Here is a 22777-nt window from a genome sequence, read left to right on the forward strand (position 1 = left end):
CACCAGGCAATGAAACCCTGGGGCTGCTCCCAGCCAATGACTAAACACAACCATGGAACAAGAATTTAGCCATCTCTGCCAAAATAAAGACACCTTTAAAAAGTAACTGTAATTCAACTACTCTCTATAAACCTGTGGCCAGGCCCTCCTTACTCTGAACCACATTTCTCAAGCCTTTATCTATTACTGGTATTTTCTCCAAAAAAGACTGTCAATGTAATCGCATTTTGGTTTATGATCTGTATAGCACCCAACCTGACACAGTTAACAAAGAGCAGCACTGTGGGGGTAAATACTGTAAAAAGTTACCCTAAAAGTCAAATCATAATTATAAATTTGCTATCCTGAGACACCTGATATATGAAAAAAAAAAAAAAAGGAACTCACAGCTCCCTTTCCCTCTCCTCCCACCTAACTGGCCAATGCACCACCTCAGTCTTTGCCTTTCTTAAAAATCCATGGCCCTTTTCTGTTCTGTTTTACACACACACACACACACACACACACACACACACACACACGCTAATCTCTAGAACCTTTATTCATGAGTGATAGATGTTTCTCAGCACACAGGTGACAAACAGCACACTTAATATTGAACTCCTTAGGGGACTTCTAATGAGCTTCAAGAGCCCAACACCTATTGCTGGTCTGATACCAACTCAAGAGTGCCAATTGTCTCTGGTAGGTAGCTACAGTCAGCCTACACAAAATGAACAAGTGATTTTAGATCCTGTTCTAATATCAAACTGTGATAATAAAAGTGATGTTCCTACTAATGGGCCCATATAAAGTAAATGATGAAAAAAATCCTAGATACTAAGGACTAAGGCTTAATGGTGTTAACATAGCAATGGGCAAGTAAGGTGTCTATGTACATGTATTGTACTATACCATCATCTTTTAAAGAAAATCAAATTATGTCCTTCAAACTAGCATTACTCAAATGGCAAATGTATTTAGCATGAAAAACATCAACTAAATTCATATATATAACAATTTTAATATTTGACTATTATTAGTAGGTAGAAATTATCTTTCTAAACCATTTCAACTATCAAGAAGTAAACTGTAAATGATAATAACCAAAAAATGCATCAGTTTATAAATAAAGAAACTAAGACTTATTTATATATAACTCAAAGTAAATGATATACTGTAATGTGTAAGAGGTAGAACTATGATTTGTGCCTAAGTGGATGCTAAAACCAGTATACTAGTTATTAGCAAGTTATGTGATATAATAACTGCATTAACACAAAAGCTAGAAAAGATTAAATTTTACTTATACAAAAGCAGGGTTTATGGCTCACTTAATAACAGATAGCAACTCTATAACAGTAGTTATGGTATAACAAGAAAGCTCTTCAAAATGACATAAAACAAATACATAACAAAATGAGAAACTCTAAGGAAGTCTGTCTGTGGACTATTTTATATATAGAAAGTAAGCTATCAATCATGATTTAAAAGTTCAGTGTGCATTAACACACATTAGGTTTGACAATATATTCTCACTTCTGTACTACTTAGTTTCCATGCATTTATCACATCTCGAGGCAGACTAAACTGGAAGTTTCACAGAACAGCTTTACTTAGAATAAAGACTATACAATAAGTCCAGTTGTAATGTAAAACATAGCTGTAAACATGTTCCCTGATAATAGTCTAACAATACCCGATGTCTTTGAAGAAATTTGCTATAATCAATTCTACTTTCTTTAGAAAATTATAGAAACACATTAAACCTCTCAAAACTAAGGCCTAGGTTCAGAAAGACCTCCTTAAGAGCTAATGTCAAATCAATATGTTCTTAAAAATTAACATGTGATGCTGCAGGAGAGAGTCTTAATTAAACCCACTGTTTACTCACACAAAACTAACAAACTAACACTATGAGTGAGAGCAGACCTTCCTCTTTTCTGCATCTCCAGTGCATACCTGGCACCCAGTGCTCATCAGCATGGGGAATGGCTGGATAATTAGATGATTACGGAAGTAAAACCATCAGTAAGCCAAACGTCTGTAATATTCTTATAGGTAATGGGACATTGTTTTAAATTCCATTTTTCCTAATCAATACAGATGCTGCATTCAAATGATTTTTAAACATAATCACACCACTGAAAACAAATAGTACTAAAGTAACATTAATTAGTTCAGTGTACATTAACATACAGCTTTAGATTAAAATAAATTTTACCTCTATATAACATTTATTCCTTCAGTATTTTATCTAAAATTGCCATTAAAGTCCTAGTTGAAAATGTATAATTATATCACCTATATAAATTTGCATATCAATACCTGCAAGAATGATAGGTATTCTCATATCTAAGTGATATAAAATATGAAACTGTTCAAGTCCATAGGCCAGTTTCAGCAAAATATATCCCCTTTCTCTTCATTAATATACCTGGAGAAAATATCCTTGAAATGTTATATATCCACTAAAAAACAATTCTGAAATGAAAAGGTTCTCTTCTTTTGTAGCTGTTACCACCATTTTCCTAAGTGTGAACAAATTAGGGGTTAACGCAGATTTATTTTTATTAAGATTTCCAGAGATGTTAATATTTTATATTGTTTTTAAAAGCTAGTTTTTACTTTCCACAGTAATACCACTTATTACATAGCAACTAAGAGACATATACATCAATATCACTATGTATATGTGATACATACTCTCTAATCAGTGTCTGTATCATTGAAATATATTCAAAATATTACAAAATGGATACAAAAGTTCCTGTTTTACAGATAATAAAATAAAGCCTCACCAAAAATTAGGTAACTGGTTTAAGGTCTTCACTGTTTAATCATGTCTCTTTACATAATTTATATGTATGATTTTTAATAAGAAGAAAATAGAGCTGTTATATAAGTAAAACTACCACAACTTTAAATTAACATGTGAAAATTACATTTTTCCAACTCCTAAATATGTGGGGGGGGGGGGGGAACCAGGATAGCCCTTAGAAATACTCGTTTTCTAATTTACTTTTTTCTATGTTTGTATTTCTTCCCAGTGCTCCATGTTTGATGGTTCTGGTATCTGTGAAAGAATGAGACTACCCAGAAGCACCTAGTGCAGTGTTTGCCTACCCTCTTCCCACACGGCAGGGTTTCTTTCCTGATGCTGTCCAGCCTGCGAGCAGAGCCACAGCTCACCCTGCTCCTCTCAGGGCTTGCTAACTGACTCTGCATTAACCAGGTATGCTACCAAAGTAGACTTCACTATATATTGGCAAGCTTGTTGAAGATTTCTTATCAGGTTAAACAAACATGTTTCAGAAAAACCCAGCCACTGTCTAGATTACATGGTCATTAGTTTCTGTAAGTTTTCAACAGAAAACAGGCACTGTGACTGCTAGAGTTAGCAGACAGCATTACATACTCACTAAAAGCAACCTAGCCTGATTCTCTAAATCTAGTATTTTTTAAAGAATAAGTTTTAGACCACATTGTACAGTAGTTTTCAGATGTTGCACAACGTAACTCCATATGAAAAAGAAGTGTAGCAGTGTTATAGGTTGAATCAACTTGTAAAGCTACTGTGCTGGAGCAAGTCTTGATGCAGGGTGACTACATGGCAAATTAGGCAAGAAGTTACCACTGTGCCATTTGAAGTTCTGAGTATAAAATATTTAGGTATGTGTACCTTACAAATAAACTGGAAACTACAGCAGAATCTTGAAACTGTCATTAAATAGTTGAAATTAAGAGCTCTCTGGTAATCTCTATGAGTTTTCTCTTCATAATTTAAATGGCAAAGAGTTTTCACTTCTATCATTTAAAAGTATTTGTGCTATATAATTCAGCACATACTATGGATTCTTTACCATATATATTATATTATTATGGTGGTCTTGTTGTTTGGTGCTAGGGATGTCACCAAAGTCCAAGGAAATAAGCCTATCTAACATTTTAAAGTCAATATAACTCCTACCACATGAAAAAAATTCACATGTAACACCTACTTTAAATAATATGAACTACTGTTTAAAATTAGAGAAAAACTGAAGTCCTCTCCCTTGACTTAGGCTACAGGAAGCTGAAGAGAGTGATAGCCTTGTCACATGAACTTAAAAGGCTGTGCAATGACCTCTAGTGCTTACATCCCATTCCTGAGTTACTCTGGTTATAAAGGACCTTTAAATGTAGTATTCAAGAGCAAATAAAAAAAGCTTAAGTGCTGTATAATTTTATAGAGTTGGATTTCTGTTCATTTTTACCAGTAATAATAATAATAGCAACAGTAACAGTAGTGGTACCTATCTCTAGGATTAAGTCCAAATAGTTATTACTTTAATACCTTGATATTACTCAATTTATAACATACTCAAGTCACCCTAAATGAAAACTGAGCCTACTGGGAATGAATTAAGATGACGAAGAAAGAATCCATACTTATCTAAATTGCTAAAAAAAAAAAAAAACATAGGTAATATTGGAATTTATTTAAAAAATTATATAGGAAAGAGGTTTTGGAAGTATGACAGAGTTTCAACTTTAGTTATTTACATATAGACTGTCATTTTAACTCTTGATCTAATCACAGATTTATTAAACATTTTGACAGTTTTGCTAAATCACATACCAGCAAGGAAAAGTACCATGGAATTCTTTATTTTTATAAATTATATTGTTAAATTTCATGATTTAAATAAAATACCTCATCATGGATTTATTAGCATTTAGTTGATTTGCAGTGTCAAAAACTCTTAACAATTAAAAAGTAATAAATTACAACCAAACTCAAATGCCATACAGATGACAAAGACAAAGACGTGTTCATACAGTACAGGTAACATAACTGTATGAATTTGAGTATAACAGGCAGTAAGGATCACTGACTGTATATAATTACATTTTAAAAATTCAATGATATTCTATGACTTAATAAAGCTAAGTAATAATACATATGATTTTATAAAGTAATTTTACATATTTTTTTAAATTACAAAATAGTCATGTCCTTTGCTATGAATATAGTTTCAAATGTCATTTTCATATGAATTACAACTAATAAAAACAAATGGGAATTCGATATTACACAATACTTTAATGCAAATTTAGAAGCTAAAATTGCTCTCTAGAATTATACTTCAAAGATAAACCATAAATAATGCTTGCAAATTACTGTGGTGGGAGCTTCACAAGTTTTAATTCTTATTGTCTAGGACAGTAATTATTATTAAATTATGTTACTGAAAAGATACCTTAAACATCAGAAAATTACATTGTACTTTAAATCTGGTAAGCAATGAGGACTTTCAACTTCATCTGTATAAGTAACAATTTACTTAGTAAAATAAAGGGTGAATAAATTGAAACACAGGGATCCAAAAAGCATTCCAAGTTTCCTTAAATTGCCTAGTATGTCAGTTGATACTATTATTGTTTGGGGGGACAGTTCTGCCTTTGAAAAGCTACATTACATCTCACAGGATCAAGCTTTAAATAAGACCTCAATTTTATACATCATAATAATATGGTATCAGAAAACATTCCATTTCAAATTTGTACCACAAAGCATCCATGTTTTAACAGTCTCACTTAGTTTGCTTCAGCTGCTGCATAGATGTGAATGTAATCCACACCACTACAAACTCCAGGTCTGAGAGATATCAAGCTAATAGTTATTTCTAAGTGCTTTAAAAATTATTTCTAAAACCTGCATAAAAAGGATTCCGTGAGTGTATTGTGATTGTACTTTAACAATTATTCTGCACTACAATGGAAGTACATGCTCAAACAAGACACCTCAGCAGTATTTTAAAGCAGTAACCACCTAGCCAATTTCTCTATGTTCTGTAGTTTTTCTAATCCACTCTCCCTGTGGTTGAGCAAAATCGAATTGCCTCTCACATTTGCAGACAGCTCTGTGAAGGTGATAATAGAGCTGCACCCTGCTGTCATGAGGCAGGAAATAGGAAAATGGCATATGGGGCTAGAAAGAAAGAAATAAAAAAGGGGGAAAGAAAAAACGAAAGAACGAACAAAAAAAAAAAAAAGAGAGAGAGAACTAAACAAGAACAAAAGAGATTTCAACAAAGGACAATATAACCCAATGTGCTCTGCAAGCTAACCTCTTTTCAGAATCAGTCAGCATATTTAATCATTCATCTGGGTCCTCACTCCAAATACATGAATGGTTGATTACCAAGTCTTTGGGACAAGTTTTCATTGTCTAAAATATTTAGAATATCCAGAATATATCCTGCATAATGTCTGAAAAACAAAGCCCTTTAAAAATAACATTTTAAAGATATATTTATTAGATATTAGTAGAATGTATGAAGCTTTCAGTATGATTTAACATTCAAATTTATGAAAATTTTAAACATTAAGGATAAACATTCATTCATGATTGTAAATTAAAAGTAAAACCCCTGCGTAATTTTTTTAAAATTGCTAATACTATGACAAACATTTAAGGCCTTGAATAATTTCAATAAAAAGCATTCCTCTGTGTGTGTGTGTGTGCGCGTGTGTGTATGTGTGTTTAATTAAGAACACTTTCAAATAAAGATTTTTATTACATGCATGTGTATAAAATGGCAGTAGACGGCAATGAAGTTATAACTGACTCTACCTTTCCTTTTACACTCTGAATGGGATCCACAACCACTGCCACAGCTCTCTCCGACAAGGCTTCAAAGCTCTGCTGAGTGTTGATATCCACACCAGAAAGCCAACAGCCAAAGCCAGGGTGACTGTGATACCAACCAACAACCATCTCGGGCCTGAAACAAAGGGCACTCAGATTCAGAACACAGCAATGCATGATGAGAGGAGAGAAACAACACACTAACAGGGTATAAATTAAGAAAAGATGAAAGCACACAGGTGTGAAAAAGCACCATTAGAAACTCTGAAACCGGACACCATATTCTCCAGCAAACATGGAAATGAGTAAGTGTGACAAAGGAGGGCTATCATTAAGAGACACACATTAGCAGTGGTAGATAAGGCTTTCAGTTTTTCACCTTGTTACCACACTTTCTCAGAGCCAGTTTTTACCCTTTCAGCATTCAAGTAAATATCTACTCTTTAACTCCTTAGCTCTGGGAGCTGGGTTTTCCAGGCACAGAGTACATTTTTTAACAATGGACACCAGGATCTACTGTTGTGAAAGGATTAAATATCAATTAAACCAGCAGTAGAACTAGGAACTCAGTCAAAAACCAATTTGCACTGCTCTGCTCAGCTGCTGAGCCTTTTGCTAACATTAATTTTGAAGTTTTTTCCACAGTAGAAGAATCTGAGCAAGAGAATGACAACTATTGGGAGACTTAGCTTGAAGGAGAAAAAAACACTTGGATTACTGTCTTTAAAACTCATGTCTACACACATTTATTCACAACAACATTCGGCGGCACTTCTCAAATACACAGAAAATACCAGGTGTGTTGTTTACAAGTGAAGAGAACATAATTCTAGATGTTAAACAGAGGAACAGAATAGCCCAAGCCTATGACATGACAGCTGAGACTCTTAATACAAGGCCGTTTTCTGATTGGTGGACTTCCATTCAGGCTGTCAAGGGGCATCACACAGGCAGATCAACCATATTGACTCCTCCCCTAGTAGTGATGTTTAGAAATACTATTAACTTTAAGGTACATTTCTAAACAACAACAACAAAAAACCCACCTTCCTGTTTGTTTCAGCATATCCAACATTTTGGCTTGGAACACTGGATCAACTGCTTCTACACTGACACCCTAAATTAGAAAAAAGAAAATTTTTTTTCCTCTGAGTAAAATAAGAAAAGAAGAAACATACTGTAAAAAACAAAAACAAAACAAAACAACAAAAAACCCTACCCTAATTGTGTATTATAATTTCATACCTTTTTGTACATGTTATTTGATAGGTACTCAAATCACTGATTTCTAAAACCTGCCAAGTACCAAAGTGCTGTTAGCAAATGATTGAGACAACACTCAGGGTGTTACAAGTTCATGGTTGTCGCTCATATTTACAAGAAGTACCAAATAACTGACAAACTATGATTTTTTTCAGTTATGCCTACCTATGGCAAACATATCTCCTAATATCATTCTCTAACAGGAGAAGAACTACAACTCTTTATTTATTGTACAATAATATTTTTTCAATAATAGAAATAATTTGAAGAATAACCATATATTGCCTCATAAAACACCAATCAGACCCAGACCATTCTTAAATATTGCATTTATTAATTTAATAAAAATATGACTGCATGCAGAATAAGAAGGATTTATGTTAATAAAGTGCTAATATGACGGATGACCTATTACACGTCAGTGTTATCTATGTCTTATTAAGGCATTCTTCCAACATCAGGAGTCTAAGTCTAATCTAGCTAAGAAGCAGTTTAACATAAACATTTCCTTCCCAACATAGCAAATAGTATACTGAATTCCAAAGAAGGTATCCTTGAAAAATAAGATGTGCTCTGTTGCAAGGCTAAGAATATCTTTTTGGGGTTTTGTTTTCAATAAAGAGAAGGTGAAGAGAGAAAAGGAAGAGGACTGGAGGAGGGGTAGGGTGCAGGGAGAAATTAGAGGGGGTGACTATGCAGACATATTCTTTACAGAAGAGCCTCTTGACTCGAGCCAGAAGAAATACTTTCTGATTCTACTACACAGAGTGAATATAAGAATCAAAATAGCCTATCTCACATCATCAAGCAAGCATTTACATGGAGGCCTAGTAACAATGCATTACCTTAATTTTCTACATAGGGACTACCTATAACAGGAATAAGTTAATTTTCATGTATTTATATATTCTGATAGAAAAAGAAGATACAACAGCAGACTAAGACTAAAATCTAAATCTAAATTTGTGGTTAACATAGCATATCCATATGAACAAAAAGTATAATGGATATTCAGAAAGACAAAACAATTCCAAATCAATTTACGAAAGCAAAACAAAAACTTACTTACCTCATCTAGAAGTATTGTAGATTTTCATATTGTTTTGTATTATTTGCAGATATGTTGCATACTATAGCAGCTGCTCTACAGAAAACACTTGTTTCATGTGTGTGTATGTATATATACATACATATAGATATATATGTGTATATATCTACCTGTGTGTGTGTGTATGCATACACACACATACATATATGTATATACATACAATGGCATCACTTAACTGTTTATAATTTGCTCTTTAGTATGTACCTTATCAAAGCAAGTTCATAGTCAGGGCCTTTAAGAAGAGCAAGCAGCTTTACCTTTAAGCCTCACTAGCCTTAATAAGAATACTGACTGGTACAGAAAAGGACAAAAAACATCAGAGAAACACAAAAAAATGCACAAGTGAAAATGGTACATATCATGTTTTTAAAAATAAGTAGAATTAATGCTGACAATTTTTGGTTTGAGTTGGTGTTTCAATGTGGGGCCAAATGGCTTCACAATGAGTATTCAAGACAAGAAAGACCTTGAATTCCTCACCTCCTTTTTCCACCGCTCAAGTGCTATGATTCAAGGCATAAGCTACCATACTGGCTTTGTATAATGTTTTTCACATTTTCTTTAAATCCAGCAGGGTACCACAGCACACACCTTTAATCCCAGCATTCCAATATAGAGGCAGGAAGATCTCTGTCAGTTAGAGGGCAGCCTACTCTCTCACAAACAAACAACAACCACAAAAAATATCCAAACAGGACTGGAGAGATGGCTCAATGGCTAAGAGCACCGACTGTTCTTCCAGAGTCCTGAGTTCAATTCCCAGCAACCACATGGCTCACAACCATCTGTAATGGGATCCAATGCCCTCATCTGGTGAGTCTGAAGACAAGGACAGTGTACCAATATACATAAAATAAATCATTTTTAAAAATCCCCAAAGAAAGTATAAATGCACTACTTTTTATAAAAATCTACTGGCATAAATAGAAGGTAAAACAAAGTTGCCACTACAGGTAGTAGACTGGTTTCAAAAGTCTACATTTTAATACTTAACAACTGAATATCATTCACTACCGTATACAGCATACAGACTTCAAAACTACAGAAACTTACAGTAGGACTAATTCACATGTATCCAAATTTTATACAGCTTCTAAAAACTTTCCTCAAATGTTCAGAGTAATTAATGTAACACCCTACGTTTATAGCAACTCATTTTTAAATCCAGTAATTCAGTACTACCATCATTCAGTTTATAAGAGTTCCTGGTGCATTTAAAGGACTAATGATTTAATTCAACACAAGATAAAGTCTGTATTACTAATCTTATGATTGCTGCTTCCTAAAGCAAAGAAAAAAACATAAAAAGATGAAAAATATTTTGAATTAAAAAAAAGAAAAAAAAAGAAAGAGATATGCAACAGCCAACATCAGTACTACTCACGGTTCCTGACTGTGGCATAGCAAACACGTCAATCACTCTGACGGTGTAATCATCAACAAATTCACCAAGCATTAGACCCATAACTTCCATAGGAACTCCAGCACGGCCATGTTTTAACATCTGGAAAGAGGGAGATATATGGGCACAAAGCACATTTATTTGAAATTTTGACACACACACACACACCCATGCTGCCACATAACCTATTTTGCTTCTGTGGAAATTAAAGCCTATTTTATAGACATACCCTAACTAATACTTAGTTAATCCTTATGCTGAGGGAATTAAGGTGACCAATATACCAAAGTAAAAAAGCAAATGCAAAGGAAGCTCTGGGGCAAGTAACGCCATCCCTTCGTTACCTTTAGCAAGGCCAAGGAAGAGATATAAACTTGTTCTGCTGTGTCCACGGCAGGAGCATCTGTAGGTGGGCCCTAGAAACAAGTCCATCAATTACTATAGTACACAGAATAGTGGAGTCAAAAGTAAACTTACATGTAAAATAAACTTGATTATTATGAAAGCTTCAGAAAAAACATCAATTTTTATCCAATTACAACATAAATAATCATGAAATATTTACAAATATCAAGCATGAAAGCAACAGTTAAAACTCAGTATCCTGACAACTTTTCAATGGGCATAAAATTTACTTCCACAGTGTTCATCTACCTTGGCTACAAAATAATTACTGCCAATTACTGCAACATCAGTTAACATTACTCCACAATACAGTGTACTCTGAATGCCACCTCTCCTGGCCTAGCGTGATAAACTGAAGAATCAACAAACACAGCAGACCCTCAGAGCTGCTTCAGCTTGAACTCCAGACGGCGTGCAGATTAGGGAATGGATCACTCTGCAGACTCATAGATACAGTGGGAGGGAAGGTGAACGAAGACTTCTAATCCCTAGGTGAGAGAACTGTGAACAACATACTCTCTGCACTTGCCTAATGAAGTTGTTGCCTTCCCCACACACAACAAATTTAGCACAACCACCTCAGGTGTGAACAAACTAGATAAGGTTGGGTAGGCATGAAAAATACTTCCAGAGACTGGCCACTGCCTTTAATGCTATTACAGATTAAATGAGTCAACTAAGTTTCTTCCTAAAAGATGGTGTTTATTATTAACAAAAGAAACAAATCTCTACTGAGTGTCACAGTGAGCTGCACAGGGCAACTTGAGGTCCTTACCCTCTAGCCAGTCTCATCCAGCACCAGTAAGTACAATTTCATGCCAAGCACTTCAGTTTTTTTCTTTCTTCAATACTAGCAGTCTAATCTAGTCTATCATATATTTTATCCCAACCACAGTTTCCCCTCCCTCCTGTTCTCCCAGTCCTTCCCTGCACCTAGGTCCACTCCTCCCATTTCCCTTCAGAAAAGAGCAGGCCTCTCAGGGATATCAACCAAAGATAGCATGACTAGGCATAAGCCCTTATATGAAGGCTGGACAAGGCAACCTAGGAGGAAGAAAAGGATTTCAACAGCAGGCAAGAGTCAGAGACAGCCTCTGTTCCCACTGTTAGGAGTCCCACAAGAACACCAAGCTACACAACCATAACATAGATGCAGAGAGTAGAGGTTAGACCAATACAGACTCAGTGATTGTCCCTTCAGTCTCTATGAGCCCCTATGAGCCCTGCTTAGTTGATTCTGTGGACCGTGTTGTGGTGCACTTGACCCCTCTGGCTCCTACAACCCTACCTAACCCTCCAGATTCCCGAGCTCTGCCCAATGTTTCCGACTGCTCTGACTGCTTTTACTTCTCTATACCATGTCAAATATGTTAAACATTCACTCTCTCTTGCCTTTATGCATTTACTTGTTGAAATTAAAGAACTGCTTTACTCATACTACACTAACAATCTACAGGTATTTCTATTTATACACTAAGTTTGTCACCTTTTGGAGCTGTTAAAAATCTTACAATAGTCATTGGGAGCATCATGGCCTAGCCAGTTCCCAGGTGCGAATACTTCTCTTATCACTGAATGGAGTTGCACTGTTTCTTTCAAAGAAACTTTCAAAATGAAAGCTTAGTGGTAAGCTCAAGTACTTTTTGATAAACATATAGAAGCTTTAATAATCTTTGTTCCCCTAGGTAAGAAATTTAAGAAAGATTAAAAGATGGAGCTGGAAAGGTGGTTTGGTGGTTAAGAGCCCTGGCTGCTCTTTCAGAGAACCCAAGATGGAATTCCAGCACACACATGAAGGCCCACAGCTGTTTGTAGCTCAAGTTCTGGGGGATGAAACATCCCCTCCCTTCTGAACTCCAAAGGCACTACACATATATGGTGCACACACAGACATAAAGGCAAAACCCCTATATATAAAACAAAAATAAATACATCTTTAATAAAAAGTTTAAAGAAAGATTAAGAAAAAATTGAGGATTACATCACGTTAGATGTGATGATACATTTGTGAAAGTTAAACTTTAGCCTTAAAATGATAAACACCATATTCAAATTATTTCTTGGACACTGAACAACTTTAAAAACTGTGTGTCATCTGATAGCCTTTTTCAATTTTCCAGGAAATAATTATTTAAAAATAGACCATATTTTTACCTTAAATATATCTCTGATAGAATCCAGAAACTTTTTTCAATCATCAATGAAAGAAAACCCTGCCTTTGTTGGGTGTAATTTATAATCAGTACTTAGCGAAGCAAAGAACTCAGTAATATTTGCTAGAAAAAACATGAATAAAGAAGGCACTGAAAGCTAATAGAACTGAAAAGGAAAATGCCCAACAGTTATTTGTGAGAGGGAACAAGTACATGCAAATGGAGAGAGATCTTAGCTTTTCTTATAATCTATTTCTCGGGGCTCAGAATCGTACTACAGAAAGCCCTGCACTAGGAAACTAAGACCTCCCTCCTCCTTGGTATGACTGCTGTCTGCAGGACAGCAGCCAGGGATACGGACTCTCCTGCCCTCTCCTCTCCCTACCTCTCCTGACTCTGCCGCCCTCCCTTTCCCCTTCAAGTTCCTGGTAAGTGATCCAGGCAGGTTTCAAAGCCTTCAGCCTCCTTGATAGCTCAGGTGTGGCCCACCTATTTTATCTCTTGATTGTGTGAGTCAGAGACTAAATGTCCTGGCCTGGGGTGCTGGCTAGAAGTAAAGAGGGGTGGGTAAGTTAAATTTACAGAGACAGAAAAAAGCAGAGGGACGAAAAACTAAGATACATACCAAGGCCTTGAGAGCAGTGAGTATCTGGGTTACAGTATTTCTACACACTCACCTGTTCTGAATAGGACTAAAAGATGCAAGAAAGAAGAGACCTCATTAAAGACCCTGCAAACTGAGTTCAGAGAGAAATGTAAAAACTTACAAACAGCTTAACAACAAAGATGACCTGCCTAGCCCTCAAGAGGGGAAAAACGTGGCATTATAGACAGTCTACAACTGGTGTCTTTTGGTAAATAGTTCTGTGGACCAACATATGGGTTCGTAATTCAATAATTTGTCTAAAAATTGGAGTAACAGGCAACATTTTAGAAAATCTTTCTATAAGTAGAATATGATTTTCTTTGTAATACAGCATTGGAGGAGACACAAGATTTAAAAGGTAAGAATTAAAGTTACACAATAAAAAAACAAGGACAAAATGACATTATTGTAGGTTCCTAACAGTGACATAAAATACAACATTTTCTCTTACAAATGGAGAGCTCATTGGTGACTGTTCCAAAAATAAAAATCTGAAAGATCTTTGAACTTTAAGTTAACTGGGGGGTTGGGGGGGGGTTGGAGGGGGGGTTGGGGGGGGAGTAAACACAAAATTGCCAGTAAAGCAATGGAGAGCCCAGGTGCAGAGGTGCACCTGATATAAAAGTAAGAGGAAATAAAACTGTTGACTGACAAATCAATGATAAACAACCTCCACGTGAATTTAACATAGAAATTCATACATATGTAGTTTAAAAGTAATAAAGCAAACACTAAGAAAGCTAGTCAACAACAACAACAATAACAACAACAAAATGCCTTAACTGAATGGTTAGGACCAGACATGTTTCACATTTCAGAGCATCTGCAGTCTAAAACAGTTAAGCACCCACAATCCAAAAAATCCAAATGGCTACAAACTGGAAACATTTCTGAAGGTTTGACCATTTTGACTTCAAAACATTTTGAATGTTGGGTCTGGGATGCACAATTTGGGTCTAAATGTTTCTGTAGAGGCCACAGTGCTGCTATGCTGAACAGAGGAACACTGCACACTGTTAGATCCTCTCTGTACTTCTGAAATCAATTGAGTCTGTATTTACAGTTTGTTTTTTAGAACAAAAGTGACATTCGGCCATTCCTCTTTTCTGGTAAATTTATTAGGTTTTGATATGATTATGAAGAATTTATAGAATAATCTGGAATTACAAAGCTTTCCATTTTTATATCCTGCTGTATGTATACATTAATATTACCTAGCATTTAAAAGTCAAAGCATTCAGTATTAAAACATTTGACTCTAAAGCATCTTCTAGAGCTAAGTGCTGTAACATTTTAAATCAGTGTATTGATAAATTCAGCTTCTTTCTATCTTGAACCTAACCAGACTGCTCTACTACTGTAGACATTGCATTTCATTAGCTTTCCAAGTTGTCACCATAGAATTGAATATATTATATCTTCTTACCCTGCTTAAAAAAAAGAAAACACTTCAAACTAAATTTGCTTCTCTATATCATGCTTATATGCATTAACCAGGAAGATTAAAGAGTTACACTAAAAAAGAAAATCAAAGCATGGCAAAAACCTTTCTAATAGCGAATGTCTATGTGATCAGGGTGCAGGAACACATATGACAGGCACAAAACAAACTGAATCAATAAAAAATATACAATTAAAAATAATATAAAATTTCTGAATATTAGAAAGCAAAATACTTTGAAAATTTAGTTGCCCCATTTATGTCAAAAAAGTCATTAAGTAAATAAATTTTAAAAATCACTAAGCCCTTAGCAGAAACACAGGCAAAGAACACAGAAGCTAATTATATAAAAAATACAAAATGATATAAATATTAAATGTCTCCAATCTCCCTAGCTGACCTTCTTTAATTAAAGAAATACCAATTAACACATTAAGACTTTTTTCCCCAACAAGACAAGTTTTACAGTGTCCACTTTTGGAAAGGATAACAAAGAAGACACTGAGCCGCACTGGTAGCAATATGACTTCGTACAATCCATCCAAGGCAGCTCAACAATGGATGGAGGGCAATAGTATTAGAGTTGCACAAACCCTATTTGTGACCGTTTTTTCACTCCTAGAAATTATTTGAGTAAATAAACAAAGAATGTTTGCAGTTATAACTGTCTTTAAATAATGCAAATAAACCCAAGAATTTAATCTACAATTAAAGAACACTGTTGAAAGCCTCATCTTCTGATTGCGCTTTAGTCATCTTCAACAGCAATAGCTCTACATTTAAAGTCAAGTATCTTAATCTGTTGCTATGGGGACAGGGTTTCTCTATGTACCTCAACCTGTCTGGGAACTCACTTCAGACCAGACTACACCTGACCTCATCACAGAGACACATCTGTCTCTGCCTCCCGATTGCTGGGGCTTAAAGGAGTGTGCCACATGCACAGCCATAGGGGATATTTTAATTTAGAATCTTGGAAGAAGCCTACATTAAAGGAAAAGAAAGGAAAGGAGAAGAAAGGGAAGGAGAAGAAAGGGAAGGAAAAGAAAAGGAAGATAAGTCAGTCATAGGGAAAAGGGATAATACACATAAAGCTACCATGCCTGTGAGAATGCATCCACAAAATAGCAAGTATATCAAATCATCACACATATGTATATCTGCAGACCAAGTTTGTCAAAGATAGTTCAATGAAGCTGAGGTAACAAAACTGAAAGCTACAAGAGGGGTGTAGCCACCAAATGCACTAGCAGGAAGGCAGATTCTCCACACCTCTGATGGAAGGGGAAGCTCATTAGTCATCAGTCCATGAAACAAGCAGAGAGACTTAGTGTTTACGACTGCAAAGTATTTTAAAGCACTCAAGGATACATATTTTTGGTCAGTTATGACTTTTAAGTAAGAGATTCCACTTTTAAAGAATTCCCTAGTCTCAAAACCTAGAGCTACACATGACAGAATCGTGACAGAAATCATAATACCCATAAAATACTAAGAAAACTGTGAGGATGTTCGGAAAGGATCCAAGATACAATACAGCTCTTTAAATACCTGGGGGGGGGGGGGGACACAGAATACAGGAGTTGGTTGGAGTGAGTTCTCAAAGTACAGACTCTGAATCAGTTACATTTCTATAATGTGGAAACTTGTGAGCAATATACATTTTTACTGAATCAACAGAAATCAGGGTTCTAAAAAGGTTCTCCAGCAACTCTGCGTCCTGATGAAACGTCAAGATCTTTGATGTCAGACTACATTAGAACTATAAGCCAATGGGAAAGTTATCCAAGCTTACAGACTGGGAAAAATCTTGTAAGAGCCCAAGATACACAAGAAAGAAATTAAATAGATTCCCTGTAACTAGAGTTACTCAACTGACTGCTCAGGCTAGACATCTGAGAGCTGATTAGCTCAAACAACACAGTAAGTCTCAACTCCATCATCACATTATTTCCAAGTAAGCCAGTCCCAAAGCTAACATATTCTCTAAAAGTTAATCTTTTCAACTTATTTTAATGTCTTAAGTCTCATACTACATTAATACCTAGGTAGAGTTTCTGCTGTCTCAATTCAGTTCTTATACCCAACATAAAACCAAGTTTATAAAAAGTTTTACTATACAGAATGGCTGAGATTTTAAAATATTTACTTTTGAAAAGGGAACTGCAAAACATACTATCAGAAAGTTTATCCTGGTTGTGATGGCTAGTTTTTAATGTCAGCTTGGCACAGGTGAGAGTTAACTAAGAGAGCAGAGTTGAGAAAATGCCTCCTTAAGTCTACTGGGCATGTCTTTTGGGATAGATATGGGTAATTCCAGCCCACTGTGGGTGGTGCAACTCTTAGAGACTGGTCCTGAGTTGTACAAGGCAGGTTGAGCAAGCCAGGAGAAACAAGTCCATATGTTCACAGCTTCTGTTTCTAGTCCTGCCCTGATCTCCCTCAGTCTGTTACCTGGAAGTGTAAGATGAAATAGTCTTTCTTCCCTAAGTTGTTTGTGGTCCTGATGTTTTATTACTGCAACAGAAACCCTAACTAAGATACATGTCAAATAAGTTTAGAAAATACTGTGTATCTACCTGAACTCCCATGTTTCTACTGTATGCTAAACTCTTACTGGAAATATTCATTCTAGGGGGAGGGAGAAGAAAGTTTTCAAAATCATACAATCCAAGCCGGGGAGTGGTGGCGCACGCCTTTAATCCCAGCACTTGGGAGGCAGAGGCGGGTGGATTTCTGAGTTCAAGGCCAGCCTGGTCTACAGAGTGAGTTCCAGGACAGCCAGGGCTACACAGAGAAACCCTGTCTCAAAAAACAAAACACCCCCCCCCAAAAAAAAAATCATACAATCCCATGAAGGAAATCTGAGGTTTCTATTTCAGGGTATAGAGGGATTAAAAACAAAATTTCCAAATGTGTGACCAGTTACAATTCATTAAGTATTTAGTTAAAGTGTGTGTGAGTACAAAAGTTTCAAGAACCTTGAGACATTTAAAGCATATATTGACATAAACTCAAAGCTAAAACTTAACACCAACTAGAACTAAAATATAATTCTGATGGATAGTAATATACAGTTTCTAATACTGCATACCAGCAGACAGTCAAATCAACTTTTCTTCTCATAGCTGAGCTTTCATGTTTTACAATTTTAGAATCCTGAAACCATTTCTACTAAGGAAAGGAAAAAGAAATGGGCACCCTTCCTACTGAAAAGCATTTAAGATTCCCAGAGATAAGGAATACCAGTGTCTGTCTGTGTTTTCTGAAATGTGGACGACTGCACTGAGTTATACAGAGCAAATGCAATACGGAGCATACTTGCAACACTAGGTGTGTGTGTGTGTGTGTGTGTGTGTGTGTGTAGGGGGTGTTAATAGGAAAAAATAACAAACCAGATTAAACTCTACCATGAGAAATTTGACTAACAAAGCATTTAGCGTATTTTAAAAATCACAGCACACAAGTAAATAGAAAAGAATAGTTCTTTACTCCCATTTCTCATCACAATTTCTGCCATAAAGTCTTTCAAAAGCTCCCAATGCACCTTCATGATGTTCTTTCTCTTCCTGGACACCTGCTACTGACAATCCTGAAACTCTGCTTTCCCTCTCTCTTGAGCTCCTATGACTGAATCTACAATACCTGTCCTCTGTGGTCACTGAATTTCACTCCTCAAATCCATGAGACAAGAACCCGAAATCCCTTGCTCTCAAATACAACCTCAATTTTCCCATTAGTTTAATACAATGGTTCACAACCTTCGTAATGGTGTGACCCTCTAATACAGTTCCTCACATTCTAACCCCCCACACCATAAAATTATTTTTGTTGCTACTTCCTAAGTGTTGACTTTTCTGAATTGTAATAGAAGCATCTGATATGTAGAACATCTTATATGTGGCCCTAGTGAAATGGTTGCTTAGCACCCACAGGTTGAGAACCACTGCTTTACTACATTTTAAACATTTAAGCTACAATAAAAACCAGATAATGGATTATCTCAGAAGCAGAGGTCTCAAACATCAAGATACTTTATGGTAGCCTGGTGCACACCTTTAATAGCAACATTTGTGAGGCAGAGACAGGTGAATCTCTGAGTTCTAGGCCAGTCTGGTCTACATAGGAAGTTCCAGGTCATCCAGGACTACAGACACTCTGTCTTTAAGATAAATAAATAAATAAATAAATAAATAAATAAATGGAGATACTTTATGGCCATTCCCCAGGCAAATAAAAATATTAACAGCTCTACTTCAAATATGAAGTAACTTAAATCTGTGTAATATAGTTATTAAATAACTTACATGTATAATACATTTATTAAATGTATGTATGACACATCTACACATTTAAGACAAGAATGCCTGCATTTTGGGAGCAGAGGCAGGAGGAGAGAGATCTAGTATGACCATGATTCAGTGATTCAGTGAGGAAAAACAGCAAACCAGAAATAGTCAGGATAATCATGTGTCAAGGTGTACCCCAGAGCAGCGGGTGGTTTTTATCCCTGACCCACAGAGACTTCATGACCCTTTAGCTCTTTCCGCCATCGTGCCTCATTTTTCCCATCCGAAGACTATGTAATGGGAAAAAAAGTTAAGTACAAACTAATACAAACTGCTTTTCCCCAAGTCAAACTTAACACTGTTAGGATAAACCTACACTCAATTAAGACATACAGTAATGGGAAAAGGTATCAGCTTCTGCAGTAGGCCAACTCTTCATGGGAACTCTACTGACCTTATGACAACTATTTTACCAGCATACTAACAATTTAAGGCACATTTTTAAAAAAGGTTTATTTATTAGTATATGTAAGTACACGGTAGCTGTCTTCAGACACTCCAGAAGAGGGAGTCAGATCTTATTACAGATGGTTGTGAGCCACCATGTGGTTGCTGGGATTTGAACTCAGCACCTTTGGAAGAGCAGTCAGTGCTCTTAACCACTGAGCCATCTCTCCAGCCCCAAGGCACATTTTAATAACTCAATATGATATAGGTTAATTAATAACACCAAAAAGAGGCATCTAAGCAAGGAAAACAAAATTCCAGAACTAAAGAAAGGCAGTCTGTGTTTAACACACACACACACACACACACACACATCCTGCAGGTCCATACAGTACGGTGCGATGCTCCCCCCCCTCTGAAAGTGAGAACCTGCCAGGCGTGGCAGCATATACCTGTAATCCCAGAACTCAGGAAGCTGAGGCAGGAGGACTGCTACATGTTTGAGGCCAACCTGGCTACACAGTGAGGACACCGCCAGCATGGAATATACTGAAGACCCTATCTCAAAACAAAAAATATAAATTAGAATATAATTTATAGTTATATAATCCTATAAATCCATGAATTTATTCAAGATTAGAAATAGAAAAATGGGGCTGGTGAGATGGCTCAGTGGGTAAGAGCACCCGACTGCTCTTCCAGAGGTCCAGAGTTCAAATCCCAGCAACCACATGGTGGCTCACAACCATCCGTAACGAGATCTGGCGCCCTCTTCTGGTGTGTCTGAGGACAGCTACAGTGTACTTACATATAATAAATAAATAAATCTTTAAAAAAAAAAAAAAAAAAGTTCTTCCAGAAATAGAAAAATGCTTTTGTTACTAAATCTGTGGTACTCAATTCCTATTGGCCACGTTAAAATTACTTAAAGTTTGTTTGCTTGACTGTTTTAAAGTGAGGGCAGGGGATCTCTATCTGTAAGCTGGAGAATATAAATCAACTACCTAAACAACTGTAAATAATGAGCCACAGGCAACATAGCCAGCCCTTATTCAGTCATGAACATCTACCCAGCAGGGATTCTGTACAACAATGCACTTCACAACAGCACAAAGCTTACCTATGCACAATGAACTAAACACACAGGTCTACAAACATTAAATACGGCTAAATTAAATACGGATACATGAGTTTTCTGTTTTGTTTTCTCCTCATTTAGAAGGTTAAAAATCTGATCTAGCATAAAAAAGCTGTGACTTTTACTTGGGCAGCCCTTGTTGACTAAGTGCTAAAAAAAAAAAAAAAAGGCATTTGCCATTATAACAGCCTAAAAACCATCACCTCAACGTGTTGCCTACTTGGGCCTTTTAACAAATTTGTTAACACTATTAGTTATATTACTCCACCTTTTTCTTAGTGTGAACTGGTATCAATTATTTAGCCAATTTTATTATGTTATTAAAATGCATGCTGATTAATCATTGAACCAAAGTGTCACATAAAAGAAATGTAAAATAAATAGTATTGGTGAATTGTAACATTTTCCAAATATCTAAGAATGTAAATTTACCTTGGAAAATTACGTGAAACCCTTCAAAATTGCAATTAATATTACAGACTTATTATTTATTATAGCTGTTTAAGATGTATACTTGACCTTGAATTTAAGAATGATCACTAAAAGTATATTAAAATGTTTTTTAAAAAAAGAGACTTTATTAACAAATGGATTTAATTTTTTTTATTAACAAAATAAATTTAAAAGGCCTGAATAGGTACATTTAATATAAAACAAAAGCTAAGTAAGCAGTATGCTAAACAGTTAACAGAAAATATTTTTAAAATTTATGGTGCCTAATACTGGCCTCAATTCTATTATAAAATTCATACATTTAGTGAAATTACCACCTTCAGTTTCCTCAATTAAAAAACAAAGCTAAACATAAAATAATACATGAATCCAAACATATACAAATTAACTACCACTGTATTGTTTATCTCTTACCCAGCAAGGTAAGAAAGAACCTTTTAATACTTTAATTTTTGAGTATTAAACAACTAGTGTGAAAAACAAGCTGCATGTAAACTATTTCTACTGCCTGAGCTTCAATGACTAGCTGAAGCAACCTGTTCTAGGAGGTGTTAATTGGCAATAGGAGAGCAAGTCAGAAGCATGTTCCCCACCGTCCTAACCCAGCAAGGCTAGGTCATTAAAGTGGAAATGAATTCTTTCATGTGGACTTAACTCTTTCACTACATGATTTCAGCTGTTTTCTCTCAATTAATTTTTTTAAAAACTTGTTACTTTTTAGAGTTAAAATTGTTCCAAAAGAGGGGGAAGGAATCCTTTGGCTGACAGTTCCAGTGACTGTATTATTCAGAAAAGAACACAGCAAGTTAATTGTAATATAACTGCAACTCTCTCCTTAGATAAACATATAAACTAATTGTATTTGCTTAACACCAGAATAAAAATCTAGCATACAATGTTTAGAAATAGCTCAGAACCATTTTAGTCATAAGAAATTTCATTTACACTCATGCTTGAGAATCCAACAACTATACAATTAATCACCTTAACACTGAGATAAATTTACAGTATTTTTTTTATTTTAAAAGTGCATATAAAATTCCAAATATAAAAATTCTTTGAAGCACAGGAGTTAATACACCTTTCTAATTATGTTTCATTATTCTGATAAGGTGCAGTCACAGCATATCCTGATGACTGGTTGCCAAAAAAAGCCAAAATTCCTTTTATGGCATGATCTCAGGTTTCCAGATGGCACATTAATTCTTTAAAAGAGAGAGAGAGAGAGAGAGAGAGAGAGAGAGAGAGAGAGAGAGAGAGAGAAAAGGGAAGAAAATAAGAATGGAAATGTCAAAATAATGGTGCACTGCTTTTCAAATGCCACATTTATAAATACTAATATTCCCTATATTTTTATTTTAAGCATTTTAAAAAATTATACAGATAAGATACTAAATCCTATAATTAAAGAATAATTAA

The 22777-nt window shown here is 35.5% G+C and overlaps 1 protein-coding gene across 3 annotated transcripts in view; it reads right to left on the minus strand.

The window, feature by feature from the left end:
- Psmd14 (proteasome 26S subunit, non-ATPase 14) overlaps positions 1-22777 on the minus strand; it is a 90770-nt gene that overhangs the window by 28642 nt on the left and 39351 nt on the right. For all 3 annotated transcript variants that reach the window (XM_021186006.3, XM_029470729.2, XM_085834851.1), the window contains exons 4-7: positions 10731-10802; positions 10369-10488; positions 7660-7730; positions 6599-6749 (exon numbers count right to left, since the gene is read on the minus strand). In XM_021186006.3, the coding sequence (XP_021041665.1) occupies positions 6599-6749; positions 7660-7730; positions 10369-10488; positions 10731-10802 (414 nt within the window). The remainder of the gene's footprint in view (positions 1-6598; positions 6750-7659; positions 7731-10368; positions 10489-10730; positions 10803-22777) is intronic.

Source organism: Mus caroli, unplaced genomic scaffold (genome assembly GCF_978045245.1).
Source record: "Mus caroli unplaced genomic scaffold, Mus_caroli_1 scaffold_2, whole genome shotgun sequence".
In the NCBI taxonomy this organism is placed as follows: Eukaryota; Metazoa; Chordata; class Mammalia; order Rodentia; family Muridae; genus Mus; species Mus caroli.